The sequence below is a fragment of the Limanda limanda genome, chromosome 7, assembly GCF_963576545.1.
Source record: "Limanda limanda chromosome 7, fLimLim1.1, whole genome shotgun sequence".
Taxonomy (NCBI): Eukaryota; Metazoa; Chordata; class Actinopteri; order Pleuronectiformes; family Pleuronectidae; genus Limanda; species Limanda limanda.
Window position 1 is genome coordinate 12,233,677 of NC_083642.1, and position 19,058 is coordinate 12,252,734.

A 19,058-nucleotide genomic window follows, 5' to 3' on the forward strand; every position below is an offset into this window, starting at 1 on the left:
CAAATTTAGGCGCCATTATCTTTGATGGTTTGATATTTAGTCCAGCTTTATGGAATACAACAGGACTTCTGGGCCTCAGCAGATTTATGTGCTGTAGTTAGTTCATTGTGAAGCTGTGTCTTAACTGACAGGTAATGCGATGTGCATGCGACTCCATTAACATCAAAACAACAATCTAGCCAAGCTGTTCAATCCATTTATTTGTACAGCAGAACGGGGCAGTACAGTCTTGAGCTTAATAACTGATCGGCACACAGTTGTAGTATTGTGTGAGGGTTGAACACGGCACAGTCTAGATAACATGTAACTGATCCAGAGTCAGCCTACTTAGAAGTTGTGTAACACATACAGAATGATGTGGCCTTCCAGAAGTCATGTAACGTATACAGTGTATATGATCTTGCCTTACATGGCAACAGCTTTGCATTCACTTGGCATTGACCAATACACAGTTTGTTACAGTTCAGAGTGCAATAATATTATAAGACTCCAACAAAAACCAGCATATTAAAATAGAAATTTGCATACATGGGTGGGAGGATGGAGTTCTTTACCATAGGAAAGAGATTTTGGCAAATAAATCTTGGTTATTATAAGCATGTTTCTCCTTTCACAAAGGAAACGCTGTACAGCAGTGGAGGTGGTGTTTGTCAAAGTAAGAGACCAGAGAATGCATTATAGATGCAGCAGCGTAGAGGGTGATTTATCTTATTTCAGTCATCATAGTTCGCATTGGTGGAGACACATACATCAGTGACACAACACAGAAAGTAAATACACATTCCCTCAGCCCTGGGACACCGACGGACATCAGAGGTCAACAGTGCAGGAACAGAGCTATGCTGAGAATCGTGCTACTTCTAAATGTAATCAGATGGAAAAAAAAAACTGGCAATCCTGCAGCGATGTAAAACTAAGTTCTGTCAGTACCAGTTAAAGTCAGATGACTGCAATTCATTTTGTGCCAAATTTTTCTGATGTACTAGTATCCCAATTCTTTAAGGAAAAGTTTCACAAAATCAATGTTTTATTCCAAAATCCAACTCTTGATATGTAATGATGTGCTTAATTTCTCTCATCAGCTGCCTTGTGCAGTTCGTTTTTTTTTGTCCGTGTGGGCTGATATCTCAACTATGATCACAGTTCTGCAACAGTTTGATAAAGAAGGAGTAATGTAACCACTGACACATGAAGTGGGGAGGCCTGGGATTCCTTAAATGGCCGAAGGAAGATTCACTCCTCTAATGTAGCAGTCCTGAGCACAGTCCTGCACACTGACCTAACGCAACTCTCTCACACCACACATCCTCAAGTAACCACTTTCTCCAAACCATCTATCTCCACACTGCAACTTCTTTACCGCAGACAGATACCTGTGCCTAACAGTCTGCAAATCTTCAGTTATTATTTTTTTGTCTGTTTTTTATTATTAAATCCTTGCCCCATACTGACATTGCTTTGGTTAGTCCTTGCGCACGTGTAGTTGGGTTGTGGGACAAGCGCAGCGTGCGTCTCCCTGGTCAGTCCCTGACCTTCCACTAGGCGTTCTGCATCTCCTTGCCAATTTTGTAACTTAGGATCTTATTCCAGTCGATCTTAGTGCGTGTGACAGGCAGCTGGCGACGCAGGGCTTTAAAAGTTGTGTCAGACATGGTCTGGTAGTTCTCACTGATTGCAGTCTGAGGACACAAAGTGGAGGAAACCATGAATACATTTTCTTATTTAAATATTTTTTTCTTTATGACTGTTTTAATAACTGTAGAACAGAGTTTAAATGCTAGAATATAAAATGCAGAATGAATAAAAGGTAGCTTACCTGGTAGTCATTTTCGGCGTTCTCGATAATGTCAACAAATTCCTTGGCTGTCTGGCTTTCATTCTGTTTCAAAAACACACAAGTAATCATCGTCTTAAATCTACAGCACAGATGGATGAACTCCTTTGAATATAACCTGAGATGACACAGCAGGACTGCTCCTATGTGTGAAATGCTGAAGAACTGCACAGGTGTGTTTGTGTTGACGGGTTTATCTACTTACAGTCACTGGTATTGATTCTTCTACCTCCTTATGACTAACCAGCTGCACATTTCCATCTTCATAATAGTGAACCTGGAAACAGGGAAGAACTTTGTAAGTAAGATGGTGTTTTTCAATCAATATTCTTCTTGCCTTGATATTGTTTATGCAGATGAGCACGATAAATTGAATGTACCTGGATTTTCAAAACTCCCACCACCTGAGCAGTGGACTGGCCAATGGTAAGCTTCCACTCTGACCTACAGCGACCATTCCTGTGTTAGGGAAATTAAGTGACGTGACTCTTACAATCAGACGGCAGCATCAGGACTGAGACTATTAAACTGAGAGCATTTATTTCACGTTGACCGTGTCTAAAGACATATATACAGAAACCTGTTTTGTTCTGTGGTGTAATTATGTTTGTCTTTATGTGAGGCAATGGGGATGCAAGACAAATTTCAAATGAGATTCTGACAATAAAATCTAATCTAATACACTATGATTAATAATATTTTGTGTATTAGATTAGATCTTATTGTCAGAATCTCATTTGAAATTTGTCTTGCATTAGTAGGATACACATATTCAGGTAGGTTTATGAAATTGTGTTTGCGCGACGGTCCACCTACCAGAAGTTTTTCGGTTGAAACTGGTGTCCCTCAATGCAGGCTATGATAGTTTGCTGACCATCGACTGTTTTTCCATATACCTGCAACACACACATGATATGGGTAAAAATGCAGTCTACATTGGCTAATTTACCTTTTTTTTTAAATCACCATTTTTGTGCACCTTACCGTGGAGACTCCAGTGGGATAGTGCTCTTTGACGTAGGCACTAAGGGCAGTATCACAGCCATCTCTCCAGCTTCTCAGGGTCATATCTCCTTCATACGGCTCCACGTCGCTCACCTCTTTTCTTAGGTGGTCGAAGCGGAAAGACAAACAGTTACGGGGGTCCAGAAAACGCCCCTGACCCAAGTCGCCATGCTCTGTGATCAGGACCTAAAAAGAAGGGAGAGGGAAGAATGAGGACGTGTGGCTCAGACACTTGCTCTTCTGAAATAAATAGAAAAGATTTCAGGATGAAACCTACCGGCTCATCGTAGCCCTCCAGCTTAGCGGGAGTAAACTGATCCATGTTGTACTGAGCAAAGGAGCTAGAGAAACAGAATGGGAACAAATAATCATTATCTGACATCATAGATATTCCAATGCATGTTTTCTGGAGACAATTCTGAGAACACTGACCCTGTTTGTATCACCAACATATAATGCATCTCAATGTATACTCCCCCCCTAGGGGCTCGAGTGTTTTAAACAGTGTAGATTCTGTGTAAAATACTAATATATTTAGCTTGTATGTAACTTGTAAATGAATCTGACTTACTGTGAAGCTCCCTCCCTAAGGAGGTTGTCATTATTGAGAAGAAGCCGCACATCTAGCAAGACAAAAAGAAACTGTTAATGAAAGGACTCTTCAGAGACAAAAAACAATAATCTGTCAGTATCAGAGGCAAAATGTTTGCCACAGCTGCTCTTTCCTTACCATTGAAGACCTCATTGAACTCTCCTGGGGGGGCATGTGTCACAAAGTTGGCCGCTATGCGAACCTTTGGAGAAAGATTCAATGCAACTAATCAATTCAGCAATTATGATTACCAGTACAATAGAGAAACACTACGGACCTATGCCTGCAATTAATTGGATTTTCAATGTTTAACGTGCAAAACAAATCTATAATCTCACTTGCACAGGTCAAGGAAGTTGGGAAAAAACGTTTTACCTCCTTAGTAAATTTGTTGTGGCCTTGTTGTATTGCTATATCTGGTACTAAGATGCAGGTTAAGTTTTGCAGTTTTAGTTTAACCTTTTGGTTTGCATCATGAGCGATATTTAAAGAACAGAGAATAACAGACCACAGAAAACAGATGGCTAGATAAATAGCATCTGCGGTTAACCAATTTTGCAATACTTAATCATTGCGTTTGCACAAAGCATTAACACATGAGCATTACATTAACACAATTATTGCACTTCTGTTATATTGCTTTTGCTAAAAATTATGTTGGGCAAATTATTACCTTTCAACCGACAAACAGAAATGACAATTTCATCTCAGTTTAAAGAATGTCGGTCAACAATGACACAACTAGCATGTTTTAAAAAGAAATAATAACATATATATATTGTAATTACAGCTTCTATAAACATCAACGCATTGTATACACTGTGGAATCCACAGGGCTCGTCTTTAACATACAATCAAACCATAAGGGTTAATAAATAAAACGCCTCTGGGTGTTATCAGGGGAAGATGATGTCCTTCTAGGGCTCATAAAAAAATGACATTAGTGTCTGTGTCCACCTTCACAAGCAGAGACAGAATCAGAAGTATTTTATTGCCAAGTAGATAGACTAGATAGAAGATAGAATAGAAACATAAAAACGCAATAATTACAACATATATAGGAGAGCAATAAAAAATAGGAAACCAGTATATATTTACTCACTGTATACTTCTTATTTACTCACTTTTTACCCATATTTATACAAAGTAACATTTATTTAATGTCCAAAATATCGTTCCTAATAAAGTGAACCTTCCCTCCAGCTCCGACCAGGCTCCATCTAATCCGCACACACACACACACACACCCGTGTCTCCCGGTCTCGGCCCATGTGAGGCGATGGAGCATTTGAGCTGCAACTGTATCTGTTTGACCCAGAAACCCACAGCCGAGTGACGTTAGCCGCTAACGCTAGCTTAACGGAGTACGGGAGGAAAACGTCCCCCCACCCCCCTCCCCCCTGCGTTTATTGCAGATTACTGTGAACAAGAGACCTTGGGAGAAGCATCGGCACATCCGTGTCTGCACGTACAGTAACGGGTGGTTAGAAAGTTGTCAATAGAAGTGACGGATCTGTGTTCAGCCGCTAGCTTTGACTAGCATCGGCTAGTTAGCTGAGCGTAGCTTTAAACGAGCAAGTTTATCATTCCGATGCGTGACCAGAAACTGGCGGTCTCCTCCCAAAAATGAACCCTTGACTCGTGGGAACGTTCAGCACTGACAGATCTCTACGAAGGAGAAGAAATGTCTCAGAATAAAGAATAAAACAGTCTCCAAACCTTCTCCTCCTCCGACAGCGGATCCTCGAAGTCGGCCATCTTGGCTCTTTGTGACCCCACCCACCCCAGCTGACTGACAAAACCATTGCGGCGGTTCAGTCACATGAGGATTTTGTTTAGAAATATATCTTTACAAAAATAAATAACTTTAAAATATATTTGTTTAAAAATATATCTTTACAAATGTATATCAAATGAAACTGTTTAAGAATATATATTTACAAAATAACTATGAAATATGTGTTTCGAAATATTTATTTTCAAAATAACTATGAAATACATCTGTTTAGAAATATATATTGACAAAATGTCTTTGAAATGTATCTGTTTGTAGATATATCCTTTCTAAATCGCCATCTTTATGGTAAGTTTCAGATCAGAGTCTGTTTTATTTATGTTTTTATGTTTAGAATTTCAATTAATTTCGGTTTTGGTCACAGCAACTCAATGTGCATTATATACTTAACAGATGTTGATTTAAGGTGATTAAATGTTTTATGAAAACATAAATAACATTATTATTTAGGGTTAGCTAATCCGATTAAATTAAATGGGAATTTGCAAGTGGGAATTTTATTTCCCACTTGTTTGTACATTTAGTTTTTTATTTACATGTTTGAGTAAAATGAAGACAAGAAAGGACTGGGCAGGACAGGACAGGACTGGAGAGGATTGGCAGAACCTGGCCAGGACATGACTGGACTGGAGAGGACAGGACAAGGCAGAACTGGACAGGAGAGAACAGGATTGGCAGAACCAAGACAGGACTGGACAGGGCTGGAAAGGACTGGACAGGACGGGACAGGAACCTGGACAACTGCAGGTGAATTTCACTTCCTGCACTGACTCAATAGACACTTAATTACAACGCAAGGGGGCGGTAGAGCTCGGGTTGTTTATACTTCCTTCTTCCTTTTTGGGGCGTCGCGGTGGTTGTTTTCCTACAAAATAAAAGCATGTGTATATATTACTGGTATTCATTAACTCTTATTAAACATATTTTTAGCTGCTCTAGACAGCTTGAGGCGATAAATTCGTTCCCCATTAATCGTTAACATATTCCTTGATTTTGGTTTTGGCCCATTCTAGCCCTGCAAAATTCAGATTTTATTTTATCTTGAAAGTTAACGGAAGTAATAACATGTTTTTTCTGGGTTAGCTTGATGTTAGAGCTCCTGTGTCCATTGTGTTCTGTGCTGTCAACCGTGGAGCAGCGTCACTGTCATGGCGTCACATGTAAGATTCAACTTAACTGACTGTTTGAAGGGATAAAAACACAACGACAGAATCAACTTTAACTGTAAATGCGTAAATGTACAAATTGCATTAGTTACTTGCTACGTGTTTTGACACCAGCTCACTTAGCAAGCGGGCTAGTAGGGCTAGCAGGAGGACTCTGTCCCGGTTGGTTCCTGACAGCTGCAATGGGAAGTTCCTGCTCGTACTAACGCTAATGTGTCACACACTCCAGTGTTGTTGGTGGTAAACTAGCCGAGTTAGCCGCCTAGCTTCCCGGCTAGAACATGACTCAGGTGTTGTTCGCTGTGAGACGGTTTGTGTCACCGGGACGTGCTGTGAGTTTGTCTGCTGCGTGTTGTCAGGTGATGAGCAACCCGGAGGAAATAGCCCGACTCTACCGGGAGATCAGCCGCTTCCCTTCGCTGACCAGAGCCGACGTGGGACCTGTCGTCACCTCCCAGTATGGAGGCAAATACAGCAACATCTACACAGGTGCGTGTGTGTGTACCACACCCAACACAATTTGTCACAATTAGGGTTGCAAAAATCCGGGAATATTCAAAGTTGGAAACTTTCCATGGGAATTAACAGGAATATACGGGAATTAACGGGAATAAACTGGAAATGTTGTGGGTAATTTATACTAACTATATTTACCTTGTCATATACAGACATAAATATAAACATTTTGTTTTGTCATAGGCTGATTTGAGCCCTGAGGAAACTTTGGGCACTTGACTATATGCTTCTGCATCTTTGTGTCATTCTTAACATAGGTCTTTGCACAGTATTTGCAAATTTACACAGCCTCTCCTTCTACATTGGATGGGGTGAAATGTCTCCACACATGAGATAGTGCACGGAGCTTTGTTCTGTAGAATAAGATGAGAAAAAAGTTTGTAAAAAAACACTAATGCAATGCCAGAGATATAAATAGTTAGCCAAACAATTGGAATCATCTGTAAACATATTTTACAATTGATCGATAAATGAATGGAAATAGGCTAGATGAACAGATGAACAATCCTCAATCAGCATGCTAAAATATTTTCCCAAGTAATATCATAGAAACTTACCTGACTAGTCCTGCACACTACAGCAGGCCTCAATAGCCCTGCTGTAGTGTGCAGGATGCTGGGAGTTATCTGTGCATGTGATGGAAGAATGCACAGTGGAGGGTTGAAATTCAACGTGCAGTGTGTGCTGCATTCCATACATCTTTAAAATAGAGTTTTGAATGATGTTTTTATTAATTAATTAATTTGTGAAGTTTTGTTTTTTTTTCAAAATTCCCGAGCTAAAATTCCCATGGAAACTTTCCGCCCCTTTTCAACCCTAGTCACAATCATCAGGATGTGAAGGAGAAGTCGGAAGGAGTTAGGAAAGGAGACTCACGGTGCAGAGAAACTCCACTTACAGCCAGTTACAAAAAATAAAATCTCAAATTTGTTATACAAGTTTCACAGACTGCAGGGTACTTTGTGCAGTGCACACACACAGTTACGGTAAAGTTTCCTGTCCACAACAGAATGACACGTCCCGAGAAACTGTTTCTCAAAATGAAAATGTGAAGTTTTCAGTTTAATTAAAGGAACAAATAGATTTCCTTGGAAATTAAAGCGAAACAAACGCGACTGAAATGTTGAAATAATATGATCATGTGAGCAATATACGTGCAGAAAAGCTTATAGAAGTGGAAATATTTCTCCAGCGTGATATATAACTATATTTTAACTTAACTTAGTTTAGATGATAATATTTATATTACTATTTAGTTCGGATTATTATATTTATAGTTATATTTAGTTCTGATGATGATATTGTGAACTAAAAGTTCAATGTGCTGGTTGTTCATTGTGACACCTGACTTGACAGATGTGACAGAGACTTGCTTTAAATGTTGTTGCTGCAAAAATGGTGTGATGGCATTTTCTCTGCTCCTTTCTTCAAGGAAGGTCCGGTGTGTCCTATGCTTGAGGAGATGAGTTGGGATGCATTGAAGCTCCTTTCCTTATCATTTAAAGAATTCAAGCAGTTCTTATTTCAGCAGCTTCTGAAATACTTCCGGATTATTTAACTCAGTTAGGACCTTTCCTAACTTGAATGGAATATTTGAACGCTCCCCAGGTCTTTGTGTGGGCTCTTTTTTTTGAAAATGATTGTATTTGTTTCTCTCCTCTGCAGAGTGGAGCCAACGTGACCTGGAGAGGAATGAGAATGTGAAGTTTTGCCGGCAGTACATTGTATTCCACGATGATAAATCAGTGGTCTTCTCTGGAGCTTCAGGAAACTGCACTGAGATTAAAGGAGAGTACGTACAACACTTTGTCCTTTTACCTGGAGTGGAGATGGAAGTGTTCCCCTCGACCTGTTTCTCATCAATGTTTTCCTCCTGTCAGGTTGTTGAGCAAGGATTCCCCGTCAGGTGATATGAAGGCTGTTGTAAGAGAGTGTAAAATCAAAGCGGAGGACAAACAGTTTCTGGAGGTGTGTGGTCATCCTTCTCCTAATACTATAATCCAGTTATCCTTTGTTGGGATTCAGTAGACACAAGATATGTATATTTTTATATTGATATTCAAATATCAGGAGCACAACATTAAAGCAAAAGACACATGTCCTGTCGGTTTACGACATCGATACAATTCAGTGTTGGTTTGGAGTCAGTGGGTCATATGCAAGCTATCAAAAATACGTATTTAAAAATAATGATATTTATAATATTATAGAATAGAGGACACACTTAAAACCATTAAAAAGCTGTGTCATATTTGTCTAGTGTAGCAATAATATCTGATAAGATTGGCAGTCAGTGGTTCATATAACATGGAAGCGATGCAGCTATCTCCTATTGAAACGTGAATTTACTGACAAGTGAAAGCTCTTTGACCCGGAGTGAGTGTCTGTCACTTTTCCAATCTAAAACCAACTTAGTTGCAGATTTTGCCCTTTACTTTTTTATATCCCCTGTATGGTTCTCATTAATCTCTGTCTGCTATATTTTCCACATATAGCCTGTAATTAAAAAACATCACCTGACTTTGCTATCTTCTCCTGACGTCTGTGTGACCCTGCAGATCTGGAGTAAAAACATCAAGATGAAGAGCATCGATCTAACAGCCCTAAAAAAACATGGCAAAGTCTATGAAGACGGTGAGACATCAGAATTTTTCTGTTAATAAGTTTCTATGATACTTGACTTTTTACATGTGCCAGTGCAGGTGTTAATCACACAATTGTTTGCATCCCTAGAGCAATTTGGCTGCTTGGTTTGGTCCCACTCTGAGACCCACCTGCTGTATGTGGCGGAGAAAAAGAGGCCCAAGGCTGAATCCTTCTTTCAGGTCTGTCGGCACAAACTGAGTCACACAAAACGCTGCTGCACTGTGCTCTACAATCAAAGAGTTTCAACCATGTTGCTTTCCCCCTCAATGTGTCAATGTGTTCAGTACTGTAAAAACATAACAAACTTTTAATAGTCGAACCATGGTTACTTGACTGCCTCATTGCACAGTGTAGATACAAGTCTCCAGCTAATCAGTGAGTTTCTGTAAAGAATTAAACCAAGAATCCAAGTTGGGGATAAAAAACAAAAAAACCTTTCTTGCAGATCCTGAATCACTAAGTCAGTAGACTGTTGACTTCAGCAGATTCCAACTCAACACAATGGAGCAGATATATCTCAATAGTTGTTGCATGCCATTGAGAGGAAGATTATTGTTAAACGACTCTGCAAACCGGTGCATGTTGAAATGTTTTCATGTTGAATGCATCCCAAGTATTTTCACCTTTAAAAAATTAAATACCTCCACATGCCTTGATGGAATGTGGACGTCAGAACAGTGGAGCATGTTTTCTGTATATGATTCAGTATTTTTTCATTGCTCATTATTCTGTCTCCTTTTCTGCTTGTAGACTGTGTCACCAGAGCTGTCTTCTATTGGGGACGAGGAGGAAACAATGAGAGAGGAGAAAAAGGAGACTGTAAAAGTAATTAAAATGAACACTTTCAAATTTCAAAAAATGTAAAACATTTTCACCCATCAAAGGTTTAATTTTACATTCCCATGTCAATTGTCTGTAGTTTGAATTGGTTTATAAAAAAACATTCCTGCAGGGAGAGCAGTTTGTCTTCCGTGAGGACTGGGGAGAAGCACTGGTTGGTAAGAACTGCCCGGTGCTTTGCGTTTTGGACATCGAGGGCGACAACGTCTCTGTGCTGGAAAGTGTGCCTGAAAATATCTCACCTGGACAGGTTTGTTCAACTGTCCCTGGCAAGGATGAGTGTTGTTTTAACCCTTTTTTCTATTTGTAGTCATTATAGTCTTTTTCTTTCGCTATCTCGGTCTCTGCAGGCATTTTGGGCTCCAGGTGACACAGGTGTGGTGTTTGTAGGCTGGTGGCATGAGCCTTTCAGACTTGGCCTCAAGTTCTGCCCCAACAGGAGGTGATTACTGTTTACACATGTCAGAGAAACGTTCAAATTAAAGCTGGACTGTGAGAACTGTATATCTTTGTAAGGCTCACAGGCTGATACTGCTCTTCAGTAATGTTTCCCCCTTCTCTGTCAGGTCATCTTTATTTTATGTGGACCTCACTGGGGGGAGATGTGGTAAGTTGGAGTTTGCTCCTTCTATCATTTAAGTCTATAGTTCCTATTTAATAATCATCAACCAGGTTATTTATGGTATGATGACAAGCAAGAGTTCTGCGTGAAGGCAAGGTTTTCACAACTGAATTTGACACATATTAATGTATTTCACACCTAACAGCTTGTCTAGTGTAAAGTTATTATAGCTACTGATTGCGGATGTTCACATGTGTCTGTTTATGTCCATCAGAGCAGCTGTCATCAGGCACCAGTGCAGTGTATTCCCCCAGGCTGAGTCCAGACCAGTGTCGAATTGTCTACTTGGAATGTTCTGTCTATGGCCCACATATGCAGTGCAGCAAGCTCTGTATGGTGAGACAGAAAGAAGCCTCTTTTCCCCACGTTCCCCGTTCAGATCTGTTATTACATTCATCCTGAGTGATCTGATCACTAGTACAGGTCTGAATGCACCCAAGGTGGTCTGGGCCACATCTGAATGCAAATATGTCCCTGACCATTTATGAAAAACCACCCACTCAGATGACGTCCTTTGAATAGCTACAGTTTCACAATTAATCAAAAGTATTTTACATCTTTCATTAGTACACACAGTACATACAGTACAGACATATTTCTGTGCATACTTATCTCTCTCTTCCTTATCCACCTCTCATTTGCTCTCAGTCACACACAAACACGTATACAGTGGAAACATATGCAAAATCAGACTTGGTAAAAACAGCGTTGTTGCAAACAAAAATGACGTACATATTCATTAATATATACATAGAGGGGAAGTGAGATCAGATCACTAGTGGTCACAGTAGATGGCAGGTGCGAATAGAGGAACTTAAAGTGAACTTGTCAGATTCTCAGGACAGATGATAATAGCAGGTCTGTACGGTCGGTGCCAGGTGCATCTACTTTCCCTTCTTTACAAATGGCACTGTCTTCACTGAAGATTGTAGTTACACGTAATTTTCCATCTTGTGCTTTTCTATTCTGTTGACATAAGTTGTTGCAGCTGTACATTCGATTTGCTCCAGATGCTTACTTTGTGTTTGCAAATTATTTCTAGTATGACTGGTATACCAAGAAAACCTCAGTGGTGGTGGATGTAGTAGAGCGACCTGGAGAAGGTGAGGAAAAGTTGAGAGTAATATCAATGTCCCCCTTTCTTTCCTACTATAAATATTAACCTTATTATGTCTGTCTGCATTGGTGTGTCTTTACAGATGGGTTCACTGGTCTCTACAGCTCTCAGTTGTCCCTTCAATGCTGGTCAGCGGATAGTCAGAGTGTTCTTGTAGCTTGTCCTCAGCGCAGCCGCAAGGTACAGTCAGCTCCAGAGAAGTGGCTTGTTATTATGTCAATGGACAAATTGCAATTTTTTCTGATTTACATTTTGCTCTTGTAGGACCTGTTGATGGTGGATATAAGCACAGGGAAAGTCACCTCTCTGACTTCAAGTGAGTCACTGGATACTTTTTTAATTTACAGATTTTGTGCTGACAGTCTCCACAAATTAATTTACTTATAAGAGCACTGTTCTGATAATGACCTCTGTCTGCAGAGCGTGATGCTGGGAGCTGGTGTCTGCTGACTATAGAGAGAGATCTGATGGTTGTCAGCTTCTCTTCTCCCAACTACCCCCCAAGTCTGGTAGGATCAGTGTTTTCACTAAGAATGTTCTTTATGTCAGTAATAATATTTTCATATAGAGTATAAATTAAATATGTTATTACATTAATGACATATGTGGATTGTGTTGGGGTGCTTTGCAATGCAAAAAATAAAACTTCATGAGATGGAGAATATCACTCATTGCAATGTCATTTCTCTGTCCAGAGGGTTGGTTTCCTTCCAGCCAGAGATTCTCAGGAGCAAATTGAGTGGGTGACTTTGGAAGACTCTCAGGTGTTACCCGATATTCACTGGCAGATCTTGACCTTCACACCTCCCCCAGATCAGGACAACAGTCAATACTGTAAGTCTTCAAATTCTTTTTTCTAGTTTTTTACAAATGGTCCGATGAGATTTAGTCAGTTTTGTCTTATCTTAAATTGTTTCACATATATGAGGGGAACAAATAGAGCAATATGTGTGATATTAAATCAGACTAACAAACAGTTTTTTAATTCTAGCTGGCCTTGAGTTTGAAGCCTTGTTGATCAAACCAAAGGAGGTGAAAGATGGAGTGAAGTTGCCCCTTATCGTCACTCCTCATGGTTGGTTCCTCTCTTCATGGTTCTGTTGCCATTACTTGTTTCGACTGTAAACAAAATGAAGTCAGATTACTTGTACTTCTACAGATAAGATTGGCAAAGGCAACAGTGGTTGCTATGATAATCGTATCTTTAGTGGCAAAATGTTAAATCACACTCTTACAACTAAGGATGGTCTCTTGTAACAGGGATTTCCAATGCTGTTATACAATTAATATATTTTAATATAAGTATTTTCATTTACAATATAAATGTGACATTCATGCTGCACAGAACTAAGGCAAAAACGACACTCAATTTTGAATAATAACTGTCAATCTGTATTGTTGTTTGTTTTTCATTAGGGGGTCCCCACTCAGTGATTGTAGCTGAATGGCTTCTGTCGTCCTCTGTGCTGTGCAGGATGGGCTTTGCTGTACTGCTGGGTGAGTTCATGTTTGACACCTGCTCAGAAGACAGACATCCACTGATAGAATTAAAACTCTGTGCGTCAAAGATTAACAGAGATTAACATTTATTCACATACATTTTCTCAAATACTTCAGTAACATTCTGCTCAATGCTCACAGACAAAACCAATTATAGGTTGGTGTTTTGCCAGCACATTTACGAATGCAAAACTATCCTGGCTTCGATAACTTAGATTTTGTCCCAGGCCCAGGTTGTAACCAGCAGCTGCACTTAGAGTCTGTCGGCTTTTTATAAATGTGTTTTTATCTGATCAAGAATACATCATAATATCTAGCCATGATGCATAGAAAATAATGTGTTTTTCGTTTGCTTTATTTTTTTATTCTAGTGAACTATCGTGGCTCTCTTGGATATGGCCAGGACAGTATCCTCTCATTACCCGGCAATGCTGGCAACCAGGATGTCAAAGATGTTCATGTAAGAACAAAAAGCACCAAAAATGAGCCCATATAAGGCTTTTAAAAAGCTCTGAACGTAACATAAAATTACTTTTGTCCCTCTGTTCATTAAAAGTTTTCTGCTTTTTGCTTCCAAACAGTTTGCTGTGGAAAGTGTTCTGAAAGGTGATGAATTTGACGCACAGAGAGTGGCACTTTCAGGAGGTTCCCACGGTGGTTTCCTTGCCTGTCATCTGATCGGCCAGTACCCAGCGTTCTACAAGGCCTGCGTGGCTCGCAACCCTGTCATCAATTTGGCTTCGATGATTGGCAGCACTGACATCCCAGACTGGTACGTCTCTTCCCCACATGTTGTTACCCATTGTTTATGGCTGTGTCAGTCATGCACAGCTACACATGTGTGGTGATTTATCATTGTGACCTCTGACATTCTGGCTTTGCAGCTCTAAGCAAGTGAGTGTGGTGAAGGACATGTGTATGTCTCGTTGTAAGGGAAGGATGTTTTCAGTAATGAACACCCAACAAAACCATTCCGTGATTTATTTATTTTTTACTTTCTTAACTAGGTGCATGGTCGAGGCCGGGTTCATCTACAGCACAGACTGTTTACCTGACCCGACTGTTTGGGAACAGATGTTGAACAAGTCCCCCATTAAACACGTGACACAGGTGAGGATTCCTGCACCTTGACTGCATATGTGACTTCATTGGCGTTGTTACACAATGTAGTAACCTAAGGAGATCTCTTTTCTTAGGTACAGACCCCGGTTCTGCTTCTCCTGGGGGAAGATGACAAGCGTGTACCGAGCAAGCAGGGAATCGAGTATTACAGGGCACTGAAAGCAAAGCAGGTTCCAGTCAGGTAAGCATCTTGTCTCTTGTCTGACATAACCAATTACGCACAGTACTCAGATATGCATTGACAAGTGCTTTAACGTGTGTTGTTTAGGCTGCTGTGGTACCAAGGGAACAACCACTCTCTCTCCAAGGTGGATGCTGAGTCTGACGGCTTTATGAACTCCGCTCTATGGATAATTCAACACCTAAGTCAGTGACAGTAAATAACAGAGAAATGTATGGTAGTGATCTAGTGCTGTCGTTGATGCCAGGAAGTGCTAGCAGGACACTTCTGTGTGTCAAGGCTATGATGCTTCTGTTTTCAAGACAGTGTGGGGTCCATTCCAAAGCCAAAGCTCTGAATGTGCTGTCCGACCAGAACACACTACATGTTCATGTACTTTGCCTGTATTCTCTGTGGTCCGATGATGGTTGCCACAACTACTTTCAATAATTGTGAAAAAAAAATGTTTTATCACAATACATGAATACAGGCACTTTGATTCTGCATTTTTTTGCTACTGTTTTTAAATACAAAATGAAGGGGTTTTCTGTGTTAGAGGTTCCATTAACAAGGGAAAGGAATTTGTTAATCGCTCTGTTCACTTTTACTGCTTGAAAACGAAAATAACTTTTTCTCTTTGTTTCATGGATTTCCTGATTCAGTGCACTTAATAAAAATGATAGTGAAAATATTACCAGTGTGGGATGAATCTTTGATACACAACAATGCTCTGATGGAGTGATCTTTGAGGCAGAAGATGAAGTGCTATATCATGTCTTAAACAGAGGTCTTCAACAGGGGGTCCGCGGAGGTACTGCAGGGGGGTCGCGACAATTTTTTTTTTTTAAATTATAATTTATTTATTTTTTTTACGAATTTAAATGTCTTTCAATACACATTAACATGCATCCAACATATTGTGAGGCTGATTTTACTCTCTGCCTGACAACCTCCATCCATCCAAGATTAGATAAGTTGTGTGCTACCCATCAGGGTCAGACATCTCACTAATGTGGGAGTATGTGTGCCATCCACAGATAGCTTGAGGATTCACTGTCTCTTCTACATGTATGTTTAAAATAAAAACATGAATCTGTGAATTACTTTAATAGCTCAGTGTTGTATGCAAGATGTACCGTGCGTACGAAAAGTATTCAGACCCCTTTAAATATTTCACTCTTTGTTTCATTGCAGCAATTTGCAAAAACTACAGTACACTCAGCACCCCATCTTGACAGAAAAAAACAGAAATGTAGAAATTTTTGCAAATTTATTAAAAAAGAAAAACTGAAATATCACATGGTCATAAGTATTCAGACCCTTCACTGTGACACTCATATTTAACTCACATGCTATCCTTTTCTTCTGATCCTCCTTGAGATGGTTCTACTCCTTCATTGGAGTCCAGCTGTGTTTAATTAAACTGATTGGACTTGATTAGGAAATCGTGGGAGAAGAGCCTTGGTGAGAGAGGTAAAGAAGGACCCAAAGATCACTGTGGCTGAGCTCCAGAGATGCAGTAGGGAGATTGGAGAAAGTTCCACAAAGTCAACTATCACTGCAGCCCTCCAGCAGTCGGGGCTTTATGGCAGAGTGGCCTCGACGGAAGCCTCTCCTCAGTGCAAGACATATGAAAACCCGCAGAGAGTTTGCCAAAAAACACATGATGCATCATGCTATGGGGGTGATTTTCCGCTGCAGGGACAGGACGACTGGTTGCAATTGAAGGAAAGATGAATGTGGCCAAGTACAGAGATATCCTGGAAGAAAACCTCTTACAGAGTGCTCTGGACCTCAGACTGGGCCGACGGTTCACCTTCCAACAAGGCAATGACCCTAAGCAGACAGCTAAAATAATAAAGGAGTGCCATCGGAACAACTCTGTGACCATTCTTGACTGGCCCAGCCAGAGCCCTGACCTAAACCCAATTGAGCATCTCTGGAGAGACCTGAAAATGGCTGTCCACCAACGTTCACCATCCAACCTGATGAACTGGAGAGGATCTGCAAGGAAGAATGGCAGAGGATCCCCAAATCCAATTGTGAAACTTGTTGCATCATTCCCAAGAAGACTCATGGCTGTACTAGCTCAAAAGGGTTATTCTACTCAATACTGAGCAAAGGGTCTGAATACTTATGACCATGTGATATTTCAGTTTTTCTTTTTTTATAAATTTGCAAAAATTTCTACATTTCTGTTTTTTTCTGTCAAGATGGGGTGCTGAGTGTACTGTGATTTTTGCAAATTGCTGCAATGAAACAGAGTGAAACATTTAAAGGGGTCTGAATACTTTCCGTACCCACTGTATGTTTATAAATGGCAGTGGCATGGCCACCCTGTACCTTGCACATGTTTAAATTAAAAACATGAATATATGAACCCGTGTAATATTTGAATAGCTTAGTATTGAATGCACAATATCAGAGTAGTTATGTTTATACATGGCACTAGGCCCAGTTTAATATAAAACACAATTTTATACAATATATATAGTAGGGGGTCCCTGCTCCATCTCTCCACCTGTTTGGGGGTCCTTGGCCTGAAAAACGTTGAAGACCCCTGTCTTAAAACATTTAGAAAATGTAAGAAATCAATGAAGTCATTCTACTCTCTTCACCACTGGGGGGGGGGGGGGTATTGTACATTTTTCTCCAGGTATATATTTTAAAATGAAATTTAAAACAAATTTGTCTTGGCCCACATGATAGTTTTTCATTTTCATGTGTTCCCACTTGCTTTCACTTCTACATAAGTACATCCCGTTTCTTGTCACTGAAAAGACTTTTCGACACCCTTTTTTATCTGCTCTGTTTGAACCTGGATATCAGACTGCTTCATCTGCCTCCTGATTAGAATTATATACATGCTTCTTGCAATGGTAAGTAACCCTCATAAAATTAAGGCTCCTAACCTCAGGAGTAGTACAAGTTATTGCCAAAAGGGGGGCACTATGCGTTCCGTTCAAGGGAACTCCCCACGAATAAGAAACCCTTTTTCCCTTCCGAGAGTAGCCTGGACGCTAACCAGGCAGAAGAGGCTCTTTACTGAGTCGGAGACTGTTAAAGACTGCATGCTTGCAGTCATCGATGAGATGATTTTTGACGAAAAAGTGAAGGAAAGCGTTACTTCAGCCATTAAAAAAGTGCTTCTCTAGGACACATCAACTCTCCGCAGACTGGAGACCCTGGCAACAGATGTCGCAGGGAAGCTTTTGGGAAACCTTCGAAAAGCAGTTCATGTCTATCGCTGTGGATGAATCGACTGACTGTGCCGACGTGGCCCAGCTGTGCATCTATGTGAGGTTTTATGATTGAGTGCGCTTTCGGGAGGAACTACTGGGGCTCGTTCCGCTGGAGGGACACACTACAGGTGAAGTGATCTTTCAAAAGATTGTCGCGTTTTTTAATGAGCATGAACTGGATTTTCAAAAAGTCTGCTTGCTGGTTATGGATGGAGCTCCGGCTATGACCGGTAGAGTGAACTACTGGTGGCCAGGTTGGCAGCCGTGGCCTGCATATGCAGTTTTTACACTGCATCATTCATCAGGCGGTGCTGTGCGCAAAGCTCAGCGGCGATCTGAAAAACACCATGGACACTGTTATGAACATTGTGAATTTCATCCGCTCAACCTCAAGCCTTCAACATCGCCTCTTCCGTATGTTGCTCGCTGACGCATCTGCAGACCTTCTTTTTGGCTTGTTTATGAGTCAGCCCATTTTTTGTTAATATGGTGGTTCTTATTTTACCAGATTCATCTGGCTGTTTTTGGATATAACCCTGCAAAGCACCTTATTTCTGCTTAGAAATGTTGTTGAAGACTAATTTACTATTATTGTGATGGATACTGTTTCAAGATGTTCAGTTCACATTATGCATTTTGGGATATGGACCTGCTGTAACTACCTAATTTCTGCTTGGAATTGTTTTTGATAGTTTTCTCAACATGCTCATTTATTGTTAATCTGATATCTGGATACTATTATACTATTTTCAAATTGTTTTCTACATTTGTGGTTGGACATGTCAGAAAAACACTCTCATTTTTTGTTTATGTTTTGTATGTAACTTTTGCACTTCTGTATCAAAGCTTGATAGCCTTCCTGTGTTTTGGAATTTAATCACAGTCTGTTACTGACTATATA

The 19,058-nt window shown here is 40.2% G+C and overlaps 2 protein-coding genes across 3 annotated transcripts; one reads left to right on the plus strand and one right to left on the minus strand.

The window, feature by feature from the left end:
• Positions 1-180: 180 nt before the first annotated feature.
• Positions 181-5,195, minus strand: capza1b (capping actin protein of muscle Z-line subunit alpha 1b). Its single transcript, XM_061074277.1, has 10 exons — positions 5,151-5,195; positions 3,570-3,633; positions 3,411-3,462; positions 3,117-3,180; positions 2,819-3,025; positions 2,651-2,730; positions 2,215-2,293; positions 2,040-2,111; positions 1,817-1,879; positions 181-1,679 (listed from the first exon to the last, which is right to left on the minus strand). The coding sequence occupies exons 1-10, from the start codon at positions 5,187-5,189 to the stop codon at positions 1,539-1,541; spliced, it is 861 nt and encodes a 286-aa protein (XP_060930260.1). The 5' UTR covers positions 5,190-5,195; the 3' UTR covers positions 181-1,538.
• Positions 5,196-6,344: 1,149 nt separating this feature from the next.
• On the plus strand, positions 6,345-15,606 carry LOC133004800 (acylamino-acid-releasing enzyme-like). 2 transcript variants are annotated; one of them, XM_061074323.1, is made up of 23 exons: positions 6,345-6,386; positions 6,752-6,881; positions 8,574-8,700; positions 8,789-8,876; positions 9,467-9,542; positions 9,642-9,733; positions 10,305-10,379; positions 10,507-10,644; positions 10,745-10,836; positions 10,961-11,001; positions 11,231-11,352; positions 12,059-12,119; positions 12,216-12,313; positions 12,398-12,449; positions 12,554-12,642; positions 12,829-12,967; positions 13,125-13,208; positions 13,550-13,630; positions 14,005-14,093; positions 14,215-14,405; positions 14,641-14,743; positions 14,830-14,936; positions 15,024-15,606. In XM_061074323.1, the coding sequence occupies exons 1-23, from the start codon at positions 6,375-6,377 to the stop codon at positions 15,127-15,129; spliced, it is 2,193 nt and encodes a 730-aa protein (XP_060930306.1). In that variant the 5' UTR covers positions 6,345-6,374; the 3' UTR covers positions 15,130-15,606. The 2 variants fall into 2 exon arrangements, with proteins under 2 accessions (XP_060930306.1, XP_060930305.1); XM_061074322.1 differs by lacking the exon at positions 6,345-6,386 and having other exon boundaries at positions 6,394-6,881.
• Positions 15,607-19,058: the final 3,452 nt, after the last annotated feature.

Bases quoted from the DNA above. Each gene is read 5' to 3' on its own strand.
- LOC133004800 (XM_061074322.1), top strand. From the start codon at position 6,674: ATGACTCAGGTGTTGTTCGCTGTGAGACGGTTTGTGTCACCGGGACGT. The intron at 13,209-13,549 runs GTTGGTTCCTCT...GTTTTTCATTAG, and splicing joins CCTTATCGTCACTCCTCATG to GGGGTCCCCACTCAGTGATT. The intron at 14,937-15,023 runs GTAAGCATCTTG...TGTGTTGTTTAG, and splicing joins GCAAAGCAGGTTCCAGTCAG to GCTGCTGTGGTACCAAGGGA.
- capza1b (XM_061074277.1), bottom strand. From the start codon at position 5,189: ATGGCCGACTTCGAGGATCCGCTGTCGGAGGAGGAGAAG. The intron at 3,181-3,410 runs GTAAGTCAGATT...CTGTTTCTCTAG, and splicing joins CTTAGGGAGGGAGCTTCACA to CTCCTTTGCTCAGTACAACA. The intron at 1,880-2,039 runs GTAAGTAGATAA...TTTTTGAAACAG, and splicing joins AAGAATCAATACCAGTGACT to AATGAAAGCCAGACAGCCAA.